The 14,380-nt window shown below is 48.0% G+C and overlaps 7 protein-coding genes across 7 annotated transcripts; 4 read left to right on the top strand and 3 right to left on the bottom strand.

Moving 5' to 3' along the window:
* Positions 1 to 371: 371 nt before the first annotated feature.
* Positions 372 to 4,045, bottom strand: DFJ58DRAFT_822413 (Sec23/Sec24 trunk domain-containing protein). The gene is made up of 14 exons (XM_041392065.1): positions 3,929 to 4,045; positions 3,847 to 3,878; positions 3,035 to 3,797; positions 2,766 to 2,977; positions 2,594 to 2,715; positions 2,338 to 2,541; positions 2,185 to 2,289; positions 2,006 to 2,129; positions 1,794 to 1,949; positions 1,594 to 1,742; positions 1,275 to 1,565; positions 1,083 to 1,220; positions 836 to 1,030; positions 372 to 772 (listed from the first exon to the last, which is right to left on the bottom strand). The coding sequence occupies exons 1-14, from the start codon at positions 3,973 to 3,975 to the stop codon at positions 530 to 532; spliced, it is 2,781 nt and encodes a 926-aa protein (XP_041235995.1). The 5' UTR covers positions 3,976 to 4,045; the 3' UTR covers positions 372 to 529.
* DFJ58DRAFT_710886 (ATP10 protein-domain-containing protein) lies at positions 4,046 to 5,211 on the bottom strand (the record flags this gene model as incomplete). The annotated part of the gene is made up of 4 exons (XM_041383829.1): positions 4,046 to 4,553; positions 4,602 to 4,724; positions 4,774 to 4,873; positions 4,925 to 5,211. The coding sequence occupies 4 exons, from the start codon at positions 5,206 to 5,208 to the stop codon at positions 4,173 to 4,175; spliced, it is 888 nt and encodes a 295-aa protein (XP_041235994.1). The 3' UTR covers positions 4,046 to 4,172.
* A 97-nt stretch (positions 5,212 to 5,308) lies between these two features.
* On the top strand, positions 5,309 to 6,327 carry DFJ58DRAFT_822410 (histone-fold-containing protein). Its single transcript, XM_041392064.1, has 7 exons — positions 5,309 to 5,371; positions 5,427 to 5,436; positions 5,496 to 5,648; positions 5,704 to 5,780; positions 5,831 to 5,883; positions 5,933 to 6,019; positions 6,070 to 6,327. Exons 1-7 carry the CDS (start codon positions 5,369 to 5,371, stop codon positions 6,104 to 6,106), a joined length of 420 nt encoding a protein of 139 aa, XP_041235993.1. The 5' UTR covers positions 5,309 to 5,368; the 3' UTR covers positions 6,107 to 6,327.
* DFJ58DRAFT_228111 (uncharacterized protein) lies at positions 5,922 to 8,229 on the top strand. The gene is made up of 7 exons (XM_041379350.1): positions 5,922 to 6,019; positions 6,070 to 6,752; positions 6,806 to 6,998; positions 7,046 to 7,086; positions 7,139 to 7,773; positions 7,826 to 7,989; positions 8,045 to 8,229. Exons 2-7 carry the CDS (start codon positions 6,371 to 6,373, stop codon positions 8,160 to 8,162), a joined length of 1,533 nt encoding a protein of 510 aa, XP_041235992.1. The 5' UTR covers positions 5,922 to 6,019; positions 6,070 to 6,370; the 3' UTR covers positions 8,163 to 8,229.
* Positions 8,230 to 8,810: 581 nt separating this feature from the next.
* Positions 8,811 to 10,133, top strand: DFJ58DRAFT_822400 (uncharacterized protein). Its single transcript, XM_041392063.1, has 5 exons — positions 8,811 to 9,006; positions 9,060 to 9,368; positions 9,416 to 9,513; positions 9,561 to 9,848; positions 10,010 to 10,133. Exons 2-4 carry the CDS (start codon positions 9,101 to 9,103, stop codon positions 9,846 to 9,848), a joined length of 654 nt encoding a protein of 217 aa, XP_041235991.1. The 5' UTR covers positions 8,811 to 9,006; positions 9,060 to 9,100; the 3' UTR covers positions 10,010 to 10,133.
* Positions 10,134 to 11,028: 895 nt separating this feature from the next.
* Positions 11,029 to 11,781, top strand: DFJ58DRAFT_822397 (uncharacterized protein). The gene is made up of 7 exons (XM_041392062.1): positions 11,029 to 11,050; positions 11,106 to 11,243; positions 11,280 to 11,372; positions 11,425 to 11,465; positions 11,495 to 11,543; positions 11,597 to 11,712; positions 11,751 to 11,781. The coding sequence occupies exons 1-6, from the start codon at positions 11,035 to 11,037 to the stop codon at positions 11,710 to 11,712; spliced, it is 453 nt and encodes a 150-aa protein (XP_041235990.1). The 5' UTR covers positions 11,029 to 11,034; the 3' UTR covers positions 11,751 to 11,781.
* Positions 11,782 to 12,010: 229 nt separating this feature from the next.
* DFJ58DRAFT_750289 (uncharacterized protein) lies at positions 12,011 to 14,185 on the bottom strand. The gene is made up of 6 exons (XM_041387733.1): positions 13,751 to 14,185; positions 13,505 to 13,697; positions 13,417 to 13,457; positions 12,724 to 13,358; positions 12,508 to 12,671; positions 12,011 to 12,453 (listed from the first exon to the last, which is right to left on the bottom strand). Exons 1-6 carry the CDS (start codon positions 14,130 to 14,132, stop codon positions 12,336 to 12,338), a joined length of 1,533 nt encoding a protein of 510 aa, XP_041235989.1. The 5' UTR covers positions 14,133 to 14,185; the 3' UTR covers positions 12,011 to 12,335.
* Between the last annotated feature and the right edge of the window lie 195 nt (positions 14,186 to 14,380).

Below are 14,380 nucleotides of genomic sequence, written 5' to 3'. Positions count from 1 at the left end.
CAGTTGGAGTATCGGACAAATGGTCCGCCCCTTTACATACTCAAAAATAACAAGCATGTAATTTCGGCATGCATCCGTGCTCGCATCCGAAGTCCAAATCCGATCACATCACTGATGTGGCTCCATAATTGACGTGAACTTGACGGTTTTGGCCTGTTAACCGTTCAAGACACGGGCCAGAAAACTAGAAATGTGAACCCAGAGGTGACCGTGACACAGTGGGCTTCTGCAATGCGAATCGTTCAGCTGGTCTACGTGGAATAGTGCAAGGAACACACCATTTCTACTCACAACGGTAACTGGGAGTTGAGTTTGATCCATTCTAGATCAGAGGCGTACTGTGCCCATCGGTCAAGCTTCACAGCGCAGATCTTGAGAAGAATCAAGCTTGACGTTTAACTTTTACGTGATGCCTATAAAAGGGAAGCAAAAACATATTTATCTCAGTCCGCACATGTCATTTCTACAACGCCATATAGTAAAGTAGGAGAAAGCGCGTAATATCTCAGACCACGCAGAAGATGCAGGCTTAGTAATTATTGGCCCCGTTAACCTTGTCCTTGAGTTGTCCTATGAACTGTTGATAGCTCGGTAAAACATCGGCACGATCTTGAATGAGGCAGCTGAGGGCCCAGAGCCGCAAAGGGGGCTCGCCATCCTCTTTGACAACGTAGAGATGGGGATAGTAAACGCCTCTGCGCATCTCGCGGGTTTTCTGAACGATAGCGTTGACCCGCCGTGAGAAGTCATTGTCAAGAACAGGAAGTGTCGTCTGATCGTACGGGGTTTATCAGCAACATGGAGAAAGGAACTCATAAAACAATATGATGCCCACCTTCCCGCCACGTAGCACTTCGTAATTCGGAAGGTTGAAGACGTCCATTACGAGTTGTGGCACAGCATCACGGCCTATCCACAAGAATATTGTCTGACCATCCTCAATCAAGTACAAACCATGTCTCTCCAGCCGTTCCGAAGTGAGGGGCAAGGGGGTCGGCAAAATTACACCTTGCTCACCCACCGTTCCAGCCTGATAACAGTGTTAGTAAAATATTGAATTCCAATATCCAAACTCAACCTACTTCGGGTTGCATGTTGTGCAGCGAAAAGAACGTGGGATGAATGTACGGGATGAGAGTTTGAGAGGGTAGGGTGGTCAGCAGAGCCTGAGCATAGGCCCTGAGGTCGGGAGGAATTTGCGCGCTTTGACGAATACCGACCTACGTAGCAGAGCAAGTCAGGTCACCTGTGACCAAACAATGTGACCAACTCACATTTTTCAGCAGCCCGAGAACCAACACAGGCAGCATTCTCAGGTTCTCCGAGATCGCTAGTTGCGCATTCGCACCTGCACCTGCGGATGTCATACTGCTCTTGTAACTGGACAAGATCTCCACCAGCCGCTGATGCACCGCATCACGAGCATCCTCCAGCTTGTGGGTAAGCGAGCGCTCTACGGCTTTGTTCGCTAGCAGGGTCGCGATCGCCACTTGGTCAGCAGACGCGAAAACCTCCGTAAGGCTGCTGGTTGTGGGCAACGCAAGTGTAATAACACGAATACGCCGCTTCCCCATGACAAGTTGTGTGTAAAACTGCAGTTTGCATAACTACAAATGGTTGCGTAAGTGTGTCCTCAATCTGGATCTCAATGGCGTAAGACTGATCGGTGGGCACGGCGGGCATGGCCAAGAGGTCAGTGGAGCGGACGAAGAAGTTTCCGTGGAACGATGCCATGCGCAAACCTTGATTGCATTCATGAGCATTGATAACGGCGACGTAAAAGGGTTCCTTACCTTTCGAAGCACGGACGCGCATAACAGCTTCTAACATAATGGGCATCGCGAGAACCTCGCCAAACTCGTGCGCGAATTTAATGGCATCCTCGGACCGAGCAGCATTGAATGCAGGGTAGAAATATGTTTGACCAGAAGTATAGTGTGGGAGGCAAGCTATTGAAATGCATCAGGTGGATTTGGAGTGAGGAGAATAATAGGAGGCCACGAACCGAGACTGGCAACGTCCTGGTATGCAGCGCTGAATAGGAACATGTCCACCGACACCTGTGCACGCGAGCACTCGATGGCGAATGTCTTGTAGAAGGGTGAAGCAGCTTGCAACAGGCCTGATTCCTGGGAGTGATTTTATCAGCTATGATGTAATTGGCAACATGAGCAGAGGGTTTACTTTGGACGTGCCCAAAATTTTGAGATCTTCACGGTTTTTGAGGGAACCAGCGCCAACATTTGGCAAAGAGGACGAGAGAACCATGATCTTGCCACCAATAGGAGCCTAGAAACAATTCAAAAAACTGCGATACCTTTCCATTCAGCAACTAACCATGAGCTTAAAACCAGCCTGCAATGCGGGGCCCATAGCACTTCCAACAGTGTGATTATCCTGAAACATGTCATTGATCCTGCCGAGGAGCGACTCCAGTGACTGACGCGCTTCCGTCAAGTTTATGAGGAGGTCAGTAGGTTTCGGCAAAAAAACATCATCAACGTCCGAAACAACTAGCATCGTCGATTCCGTCGTCCCAGGCTAGAATAACAACCCATTAGCACGAGACCTCAGAAGATCAGAAAGTACTAACAGGCATAGAGAAGAAATAAAGAGAAATGTCGTAGGCGATAATGGCGACTTTGGTACGCTCGTCCTCGTTGGGTATGCGATCAAGATTCTCAAGGATAGTACGTGTTGCCGTCGCTACCATACCTATAGGAAGATATCACGAAGCTGGTACCTCATCGACCGTGATGACTTACCCGACTGCACGGCGGTATGGCTCACGTCGATAAGAATCACATACACAGCCGGCTGTGGTGGGCGGACCATGTACTCTGTGGGCGCAACAAACTCGACGACAGAGTGGTTCAGTTCGTCTCTAGCCCATCGGTCTCCAGGCTGATTCCGTATCTGGTCCCAGTCAAAGAGCTGAGGAACCTCGTTCGACATGCTGCACATACAACACCGCCAACTATGATCGTTAATAGGTCAGCATACCAAATAAGTCTTCAATGCATATCAAACTAACCGATTGCCGTTGTCGATAAATTGAACATAAGGATTTATATATGTCCTGCACCGTCTGCATCGCGCAATCACCGTGTCGGTCACAACGGGAACTGGCGGCTCGCCCTCCTTCAGCGTTCGGTATGGAGTGATCACCAGACCCAGCGGAATCTTGGACTTGTTCAGCATCGAAGATGTGGTCGGAATTGCATTGATGGTGCATCGCTGGTATGATGGATCCGCATTCGCGTACGGCGATGTCGTGATGCAAGCGTTCGCAGGCAACCTAATCTCTGGAGGAGGGCGAACCAGCTCACGAGGGTCTGGCGGCGACGTAAGTAGATTGGTAGTCGTGAGATGTAGCGGCTTCTGCCCCATCCCCATCTGCCCGAACTGGTCTGTGAGATGGTGGATTGGCGCATTAGGTGGGTGATACGTTGGTTCCTGACCAAACCCAGGAGCATTGATGTACTGGGGCTCCTGTTGGGGTGCGTAGTATGATGCCTGCGGGACTTGCTGCTGACCTGCGAAACCCCCCTCTGCTGCAAGTCCTGGAGTGAAGAGCTGAGCAGTGGCTGCAGGTTGCTGTTGCTGTGGTACATGTGCGCCATACTGGTCTCCAAGGGTATCACCCGCGCCGTAGTATACTTGCGTCTGCCCGGCTGCGTATTGACGACGCTTACCATGAGTCGCGTATGGGGGAGGTGACACCGACGGTGCGGGGTCCATCAGTTGAACTGGTGCGGGTGTCGGTATTTCCCATTGGCTGCGTCCAGTCGATGCTTCTGCAAGGAAAGATATTGGTGAACGCCAATGGTCATGCAGGTCACGCACGGATGAAAAGATATCTCTGACTAGCAGGATCCCTGCAAGTTTCTCGTCAATAAAAGAAAATCAGAGCTGATGAGTCTGTTACCATTCCGCTGTCCAACCAGGAGGAAGCTGCTGAGAAGGAGAAGCCATGGACGTTAAATTTGGTCGACTTGATAATTGTAGGTCACACTGGCAGTGTTGGAAAGGAATTTGTTACAACACGACACGTAGCCAACACGGACAAACAACTTTCTAGCTTGTAGAAAGTCTGCCATGCTGTTACTATTACTAATTTAAATAACGAATAGGTACTTGACACGATTTGCTTGGGTAGTACTATCGTGGAACTATCGTGAAGCTTTGGCAGATCTTTTTTTGTCTAGCCTGCTTAACAGTACTCCCGTACATTGCTCAAGTGCATTTGTTTCCTCTACCTTGGCATCTGCACAGCCAGCCCACCTAACCTTGAGGTTGTCATCCACAAGGTAGACGTACCCGACGTGTTTGTTCACCATACCAAGGTGCTCGCGCACGAACTCCATGTTCTGACTGGATACTAAGTATGTCGAGTGTAGCTCTGGGGGGACCGACTTGGCTATTGATGATAGAAATAGCGATACGAGAAAGGACTTCAGAAGGTTTTCTTGCAAGTTTATCTGCACATATTGGTACAGCGAGTTCGAGAGATACCTTTCATTTGTTGGTATCGTGAAGCCATTCACGTGTATCTGAGTATGCTCAGCACCGAAGAAAATATTAAGGAGACATGAACGTACTTCTGACATCCTTGTGGACAACATAGATATAACGGAGATACGACCTTCACACATGCTGGTGGTATGTTTCTTAGATTTCGTATCCAGGCTTGACCCGACGATGTTTGGGAAATAAAGTGCTTTCTGGCACATCGTCAGTCTCCTTGCCATCATGAAGAATTATGGGACATACGTCCTCACGGATCATCACATTAGGTGCTATCCACGTTTTGCCACCGTGCCTCCTTGTTGCATTGAGGTCAGTAAAATAGCCCTTCGTGGCTTCTTTCACCCTTGCAAGCAGTCAAAACAACTTCAAAACCAATCTATTGTAGCTAACTTACAGGTGCTCTCTTTGTGCCAAGCGCGTCTCCTGATTCATCAGCTCCTCCCTGGTGTCCGCCCATGTTTTCAGGACAGGCGAAGGTCTCTCCTTCACACCGAGCGGGCGCTGCAGAAACGGTAACGTCGTTGTCAACTCATCGGAAGTTGCCTTCGCTGACGGTCTCTTTTCCGCAGATCCATTAGCTCCAGAAGTCAAATTCCTTGTACATCTTGGAAGCTGAATAAATCTGCGCAGGGTAGCTGTTTCTTGCCACTGTGCATGGACGAGTGGACGGACAAGCATTTGGTCAAAAGTAAAGATTCCTAATCGGGAATATGAAGGTCCCATATCACGTGAAGGTATATAAACGGCAAGTCACGCTCCGTGTCCGTTTGTTGATCATCATCCCTTTATCACAAACCACCACCAATCTAATAGTCGCTCAACTCAACTAGCGCTATCAATGGTATGTCCTTCTTCTGTATGGATCGGAGCGCAATTTGATCCGCGTCACCCTCCAGTCTGGCAAGGGTCAGTGGATTTGGGAAGTTCTGGTTGACTCAAGTCTAACACGGCGGTATACGGTACAGGAAAAGCTGGCAAATCTTCTGGCGGAAAGGCTGGCGGCGAAGGCAAGTCACAGTCGCGTTCTGCAAAAGCTGGCCTTCAGTTCCCTGTTGGCCGTGTCCATCGTCTTTTGAAGAAAGGCAACTATGCCCAACGTGTTGGCGCAGGCGCTCCAGGTAAGTCGAGTACCTCTCAAATAAGCTTACCTGTTCCAACACCCAATATTTACAGTCTACCTTGCCGCGGTTCTTGAGTACCTTGCCGCTGAGATTCTTGAGCTTGCAGGCAATGCCGCCCGTGATAACAAGGTTGGTGATCCTTCTGTCTCTTGAAGGCCACGGGCTGATCATTGCCACAGAAACAACGTATTGTGCCCCGTCATCTTCAGTTGGCCATCCGAAACGATGAAGAGTGAGTTGTTTTCCCATCTTAAAGGTTCGGTGACTCTGATATCGTTTAGATTGAACAAGCTCCTGGGTGACGTAGTTATCTCACAAGGAGGAGTGGTCCCCTTCATCAACCCTGAATTACTGCCTAGTAAATCAAGGTATGCTGTGTGTTATATGTCTGCCCATTCAGACCTGACATCCTTTACAGCAAAGGCAAGAAGGAGGGTGCAAGCCAGGAGGCGTAAATTTCTGTGTATCACCTTTATTCACCTTTTACAAACTTTTTTATTGGATTCGAGCTTCATGTAGTATCATATATATCCGGTCGTGTTTCAGATGTAATCTCTGGTACCGAGTACGATCATGACATTGATATTGACGTCAGACGATATGCATATGATTGTTTGTACTTGTTGAATTTACAAGGTAGTACATGTTGCGGGCACTATTTCCACTCGTTCGACAGCTGCAGGACGTCTCTAATTTCTACACAGGTCTGACCTGAAACAATGACTCGATTTTACTCTCTCAGTCGGCGGGAGATTACACTCGTTTTGTTCTCCGTCATGATTTTTTTGGTCTTCTACAATTTCGACGCGACTTCTGACTTCTTTGCCAATCCTAACCTGCCTGGCATATTCTCAAATCCCACCGCTGATGGTGGTCTCGACATGGACATATATGGGGACTGGGTGTCTGACGAGAGACGCATATCCAGCGTTCATAAGCAGCAAGAGAAGGGAGATACCTCGGAAGGAGATATATGGCTAAAGACCGATCGTATACCCGAGGCGCAGAAACAAGTCATCTTCGGAAACATTGGTGTCAACGATGGCTTCATGCACTGGGGAACAGACATGCCTGAAACTCGAATAGTGAAACACGTTGCTGGTAGGTGCGCTGCAATTGCTTATGTACGTATTTCTGATAATATTGTCTATCAGGATTCTCGATCATGGACAATGTAATAATGTGCAATGGCACAATTTTCATTGTGACGGATTCTCCTTCAAGCTTCCCTTCCTTGGGTTCCATTGCATCGTCTGCTGACAACTCGCACGAAGATCCACTTCCAGGAGAATGGAACATGTTGTCGATCGAGCAAGCCAGAGACATACTTGGTGCATATGGTGGATTGTGAGTATCGCACGTGTACTATTCCAACTGCTCTTAACATCGTCCAGGATTCAAGGCACGAGTTGGCTATCGTATGACGCAATTCCAAGTTTGTCGACACTTGCATCTTCATGAGTCGCGTCTTTACATAACATATCTAGGCAACTACACGCTTTTCTCGCTCTGGAAGACCCACAGCTCCCTGAACACGTCGACGTCTCCAGACCCTTTCCGTCCGCCACGACGATTGTTCTTCCCGAACATTCCTACCCACAAAGGAGTACAACCCGACCTCAATGGACCCATCATTAGACGTCAACGTTCGGACAGTGGTTTTCATCCATATCTTCCAAAGGCCGCTTTTCCATCGCTCGGCTTGATGTACAAAGAAGATTGGGAAGATTATGCCCTCATGGAAGTCCCTTTCGTTTTCGAGAGGCTCGTCGTCGCCGATTTTCGTGCAGCCGCACGTCCGGCAATCGATGTGCCTCCCTTCGCTCTCCCACTTGTTGGCCTGAATGCGTCAAAGGAATGGTGGGAGCCGATTAGGCAGAATCTTGCTAAATTCTTGCATGTAGACCACCGCCCACAAAATCTTAACAGTGGACAAGAAAAAACAGTAGTCACTTACATATCTCGACAAGATGCCACAACCGGTTCAAGGCTGAGGAGAGCCGACCACGATGCGTTGGTCAACGCTCTTAAAACGTTGCATGAGAGCAACGACTTCGAGGTTAAAATAGTCTCTTCAGAGGGACCCTGGGCGGAAAGGTTGTCAGCCGTCGCCCAGTCTAATGTAAGTGTACATCACTTGTAAAGGTATCGCGCTACGATTCACATGCATGAAGGTCATTCTGGGTGTCTGCGGAGATAGCCTCGCTGACAGCGTCTTTATGAGGCCATCACAACACTCAGCTCTCATAGAGTTTTTTCCCCCTGACGTCTTTACTCGCGACACAGAGACGGCGGTTCGTTCCTTAGGCATTCGCTACATCGCCTGGTGGAATGATCGGTGCGCTCTGTCTTTGTATTTTTCTTCTCCAATGCCTCATTTTGTCTATTTATAGGCGATTCGAAACCGACAGTCCTCCACCTGTTGCTCCGGGGAGTGACCTTGCTCAAGAAGTTCAAATCGACCCTGCTTCAGTCGTGCATGCCATCCTGGAAGTGGTCACTCGCACGTAGATATTGTCGGCGATAGCCCCCATTTAATTGCACGGCCACATGGACATTATGTCCATAGAAGCATTTAGAATTCTCCAGCTGGACTACCAGCAGCCACGGTCGAACTTTATTATCATCATCATTGTCGAGTGCATCACTGCGACTCCTGGACTTCTAGACTAGCTTGACATGTCTCTGGTGCCTTTATCAATTTACCAAGCATACATATTTGCACCATAATTGATTTACTTCCGAGGAACGCAAAGTAGTGTGACTCCTCTTGAATCCTTCGATTGCAATCACCTCGATCAGTCCATCGTGTATTGCGGACAGGTGGTGCATGTACTGATATTTTACGGGGTAGGATCAGGCGTTCAGACAAGCACTGCAGTCAAGGATCTGCAGGGGAACTGGACGCGCAGCGTTGATAAAAACCTAAGCGCATATTTTCTATTATGGTACGCTTCCGACTGGCAATACTTATCAGCTATCTCGTCACTGACATCATTCGCACAGGGAATATGATTTTACTGTCAGCAATCACTGGACTACCTAGCAGTACTTCATCCAGGTGAGTATTGTTTTGTATTGTTGCTAATAGCTTATCGTCCTTTGTAGCAATGTCCCTCGCGGTCGTTATGTGACTCGCTGGAATAATTTCCTGTCTTCGTACGCCTCATCCTCTGAAATATCGTGCTGGATTTGTAATTTCATTCGTGTGTGGTACTCGTGCTCGTCTTGTGTTTCAAACGAGTCATGGTTGGACAAAAACAAAGTTCTGACGTATGAAGTCTGGATACCATCCAAACTGGAATTTCGCTTGCGTGGGCTTCGGTGCGCCCTACCAAACATTCCAGTGAAACAGGTAAATGGGCACGTTGCCACCGACAAGCAATATATTCAATAAGCCGTTCTTAGATATACGACAGACCTTCGTAGTATCACATTCACCTCTCCACATGCACGATCTGGAATATCAACTTGAAGACTATGGAGAAGACGTAATTCTCCTCCCCAGCGAAGGCTTCATTTCTGAGCCCCGCAAGGCAGATCCTGCTTCCAAACGGTCCACTTGGACCAAACTCGGACACTCTGTCCTAACAGTAGCTTGTGCATGCGCGTTGTATGTCACCTCCGCCAGCATTTCTGGGCAACATAATACCTATGGTTTGCGGCAGCCGAACCAGTATCCTGGTTTGGAATTCACTGAAGAGCTCGCACACAAAGGTACGCATGTTCAGTCATCATGGGCACTTTTTCAGAATGGAAAGCAGGACCTATGACGTACTTTCCAAGCAAAATCGTACGGGTGAACAAAGCCTTACCTGACCAAGTGCATACTTCGGGCTCACATGTCATATTGAGAGACGACGTAAGTGGATCTCCACCCGAAGTCACCTGGTCATTTGTCTTCTCCAGGATTCAATGTTCTTCCAATGGCACCTACGCAAGTCGAAATTCACATCTTGCTATATCGACAGTGTTGTTGCCACTCCCGAAGATGATCTTGCGGCCAAAAAGACCTACACTTCATCTGGCTCCCTCACCCAGATTCAAATTTGGAATGTCATCACTCCTACAAAATCCATGAAGAGCCTCAGCTGGAACTCGCGACACCAACGAATTGCACTAATGGGCACTGTCTCATTTCTTCCTGAGAAAGAGAAGATAGAGCGGCTGCAATTACAAGATGGATGGCAATACTGATGCCAACACGGTTCTCCTGTGGTGAGAAAATGACTGTTAGCATCGAGGTGGCCTGAGAAGGTTGTATAGACTTGAATGAGCAAGTGTTGTCAACTCCTCCGTTGGGTGAGTGCAAGCAGTCGTGTCACAGATTTGAGGTGTCAGATTGATGCAATATGCAGCTTTCGACTTGGTGGAAATAGGGTAGTGTATCAGTGCTTGATAAAAGTAGGCTTTGACTCATAGCGCTGTTACCTGCGCTTGCTCTGCAGATCAATGTACCCTTAGCACAGTTTTTTGTGGCCTGAAAAACTCACATGTAAAACAGGAATTGAAGCAGAAACGTCGCTGTTCAGCATGCATAAAACTTACAGTATGTCGGAGTTCCTCGCTTCGTTCGCCTGGATTTGGAGTACTAACGGTCACCGTCTGGTGATTGCTGACGAGCTAGCAACAGTAGAAAAAAGTACTTACCTGGATGTAGTCTGGCGATTCCTGATAGCAAAATCATATTCCCTGCATGAACGATGAAGTTGAGATCATATGCGGAGTCCCCAGATGGTCGGGTAAAAAACCATCAACCGGATGAGACAATGGTGCAGAGACACTCACACCATGTAGTGTTGTGCAAAGCCCGGCGTGAAGCCCTAGGCCGAGCCGGGCCGGGCTCATTGATGATCTGCACAAGCCCGGGCCGGGCCCTTCAGCCGTGGCTTTCAGAAGCTTTCAGACCTGTTGATCCAGTGAAATCATGAGTCCGACATAATGATATTGTAGCCATGATAATCGTTCGGATCACTATCACGGAATTCTCCGCACTTCCGAGTCTGCACTGAGTATCGTTCAAACTTTAAGCTTATACAAATGCATGACGCTACCGTGACGTGTATGGCGGTTCAGGATGCACGCAACTCACGGTATGTGGGAGTTCCTCCCTTCACTTGGAGTGCTAAGTAGTCTGGCAGTTGCTGACAGTAAAATTATATTCCCTATGCGAACGATTAAATATGTTTGTGACGAGATCATATGCGGACTCGCCAGACAGTCAGTAGTCAGCCGCCTTGTCTGAGAATTCCCTTCTCAGACAAGGCGGCTGGTTCACAAGACTAGACAGTCAGGTAAAAAGCCATTGACCAGATATCATGATACAACGGTGCTGATGTAAAACAGGAATTGACGCAGACACGTCGCTGTTCGAACGTTCAGGATGCACGCAAGTCACGGTATGTCCTCGGAGTTGCTCACTTCATTACAGTGCAAACTTGAAGCTTAAGGCAGACAAATGGAAAAATGCTATTGCCTATGCAAATCGAAATAATGCACGAAACGGAAAGGCCCGAGTCGGTGAGTCTGATAGTCGAGCTTGCAACAATGTAAAAGCAGCATTCCTCGAATCGAAGTGCACCCAGCACCCCAGTGAAACTCCAACAATCACTTCACCGTGACATCTAGCAATCATGAAAGGATTTTTGTCATTTGTTCTCATCTCCATCGCTCTCCTGCAGACGACGGCAGCAGCACCCGCTGCGTCAGAGCACTTCCAAGGTATTTCTCTTGTAGCACCGACATTGTTTTCACATGTCTTACGACAACGTAGCCGTCAAAAAGAGTGAGGGCGAGCAGAGTATGTCTCAACTCGTCTGTAGTATCTGCACCTATCTCACAAGAATATCGACGACATAGATATCGAGAAGCGCAGCTGGATGCTGTTTCGCTGTACGTTTCGATTCCTCTGTATTTTCGTGTCCTGTCTAACGAGAGATGCATAGACGTTGTGGATGATGACGATAAAGGTAATTATCTAGTGTTGGTCCTGTTTTCGAGTGTTCTACTTACTCCCTCTGTTAAATACGCAATTCTTGAAAACCCCGAAGGTATGTCTTGAGCACAGTATTGAGTTTCGACTCTTTCTAAAATCATTCTAGCCTAAGGTTATGGAAGCGCTGGGACGTCTTTGAGACCGCTGGCAGTTGTCTGGGTCGTCCCCCTGAAGTCCAAGTCTTGTAGATCATTAAAGCTGTCATGGTCCAATAACTCCCAAAGTTCGAAGTTGTTTTTATCTATGTATTACGATGTACTGTGCTGGTTTGTACTGAATATATTCTTTGAGGATCCGCGTCATCTTGTTCGATCGCTTCTTCATTCTCTTTCACGGTAACTATGAATTCCGAGTCATGCTAGCGCTGAGTAGTGATACAAGATGAACATGGAACTGACTGATTCTCATTGTTGTTCTGGTCGATGCAGCACGAATCACTCCACGCCCATTGTCCTCCAGACTCGGTCATCCCAAAATACAAGCTAGTACACGTATCACATGTCCTCAATACACGATGTACTGATCAAGGTGTCCAAGAAGAGTCCTACTACTTTGCGTTCCTCAGGACTAAATAAGTTACGGTGCAAATATAGATGGCTGGCGGGTTGTCGTGAAAGGGGTTTAGCTCCACCTGTCCTCTTGAGCAAGTGAAGAGCGATTGTCTAGGCGAACCTTTTTGCCGACAATATCTATGTGCGAGTGACCACCTCCAGGATGGCATGCACGACTGAAGCAGGATCGATCTGAACTTCTTGAGCAGAGTCAATACCTGGAGTAATAGATGGAAGACTGTCGGTTTCGAACCGCCTATAAATGGATAAAATGAGGCTTCGGACAAGAAAATACAAAGACAGAGCGTACCGATCATTCCACCAGGCGATGTAGCGAATGCCTAAGGAACAAACCGCCGTTTCTGCGTCGCGAGTAAAGACGTCAGAGGGAAAAAATTCCATCAGAGCTGAATGTTCTGATGGCCTCATAAAGATGCTGTCAGCGAGGCTATCTCCGTAAACACCCAGAACGACCTTCATGCATGTGAGTCGTAGCGCGGTACCTTTACGAGTGATGCAGGCTTACATTGGACTGGGCGACAGCTGACAACCTTTCTACCCAAGGACCCTCGGAAGAGACTATCTTGACCTCGAAGTCGTTGCTCTCATGCAACGTTTCGAGAGCGTTGACCAACGCATCGTGGTCGGCTCTCCTCAGCCTTGAACCGGTTGTGGCATCTTGTCGAGATATGTAAGTGACGACTGTTTTTTCTTGTCCACTGTGAAGATTTTGTGGGCGGTGGTCTACATGCAAGAATTTTGCAAGATTCTGCCTAATCGGCTCCCACCATTCCTTTGACGCATTCAAGCCAACAAGCGGGAGAGCGAAGGGAGGCACATCGATTGCCGAACGTGCGGCTGCACGAAAATCGGCGACGACGAGCCTCTCGAAAACGAAAGGGACTTCCATGAGGGCATAATCTTCCCAATCTTCTTTGTACATCAAGCCGAGCGATGGAAAAGCGGCCTTTGGAAGATATGGATGAAAACCACTGTCCGAACGTTGACGTCTAATGATAGGTGTTCTGGTTGGGGGTGGTATTCCTTTGTAAGGAGGAATGTTCGGGAAGAACAGTCGTCGTGGCGGATGGAAAGGGTCTGAAGACGTCGACGTGTTCAGGGAGCTGTGGGTCCTCCAGAGCGAGAAAAGTGTGTAGTTGCCTGGATATGTTATGTAAGGACGAGACTCATGAACTTGAAGATGCAGGTGTCGACAAACTTGGAATTGCGTCATACGATAGCCAACTCGTGCCTTGAATCCTGGACGATGTTAAGAGCGTTTGGAATAGTACACGTGCGATACTCACAATCCACCATATGCACCAAGTATGTCTCTGGCTTGCTCGATCGACAACATGTTCCATTCTCCTGGAAGTGGATCTTCGTGCGAGTTGTCAGCAGACGATGCAATGGAACCCAAGGAAGGGAAGCTTGAAGGAGAATCCGTCACAATGAAAATTGTGCCATTGCACATTATTACATTGTCCATGATCGAGAATCCTGATAGACAACATTATCAGTAATATGTCCATAAGCAATTGCAGCACACCTACCAGCGACATGTTTCACTATTCGAGTTTCAGGAATGTCCATTCCCCATTGCATGAAGCCATCGTTGACACCGATATCCCCGAAGATGACTTGTTTCTGCGCCTCAGGTATACGATCGGTCTTTAGCCATATATCTCCTTCCGAGGCATCTTCTTCCTCTTGCTGCTTATGAACGCTAGATATGTGTTTCTCGTCGGACACCCAGTCCCCATATATGTCCATGTCGAGACCACCATCAGCGGAGGGATTTGAGTATATGCCAGGGAGGTTAGGATTGGCAAAGAAGTTGGAAGTCGCATCGAAGTTGTAGAAGACCAAAAAAATCAGGACGGAGAACAAAACGAGTGTAATCTCGCGCCGACTGAGAGAATAAGGCCGAGCCATTGTTTCAGCTCAGATGTACTGTAGGAATTAGAGACGGTCACAGGCTGTCGAACGTGTGGAAATAGTGCTACCTTGTAAATTCAACAAGGACACACAAACATATCGTGTGACGTCATTTAATAGTACCGAGTAACTATAATAAGACTGCGCCCACGTGCACGGCGTAGATACCAGATACCGCGATAGACTTGGGCCGAGTTCTAGCTTCATCACCTCACAGTGACTGAACATATATTACTAGCCAGCTC

This window comes from Suillus subalutaceus (genome assembly GCF_016647625.1).
Source record: "Suillus subalutaceus strain FC151 chromosome Unknown DFJ58scaffold_250, whole genome shotgun sequence".
NCBI classification, from domain to species: Eukaryota; Fungi; Basidiomycota; class Agaricomycetes; order Boletales; family Suillaceae; genus Suillus; species Suillus subalutaceus.
Note: the sequence above shows the minus strand (reverse complement) of the source record. Positions and strands in the feature narration are given on the sequence as shown.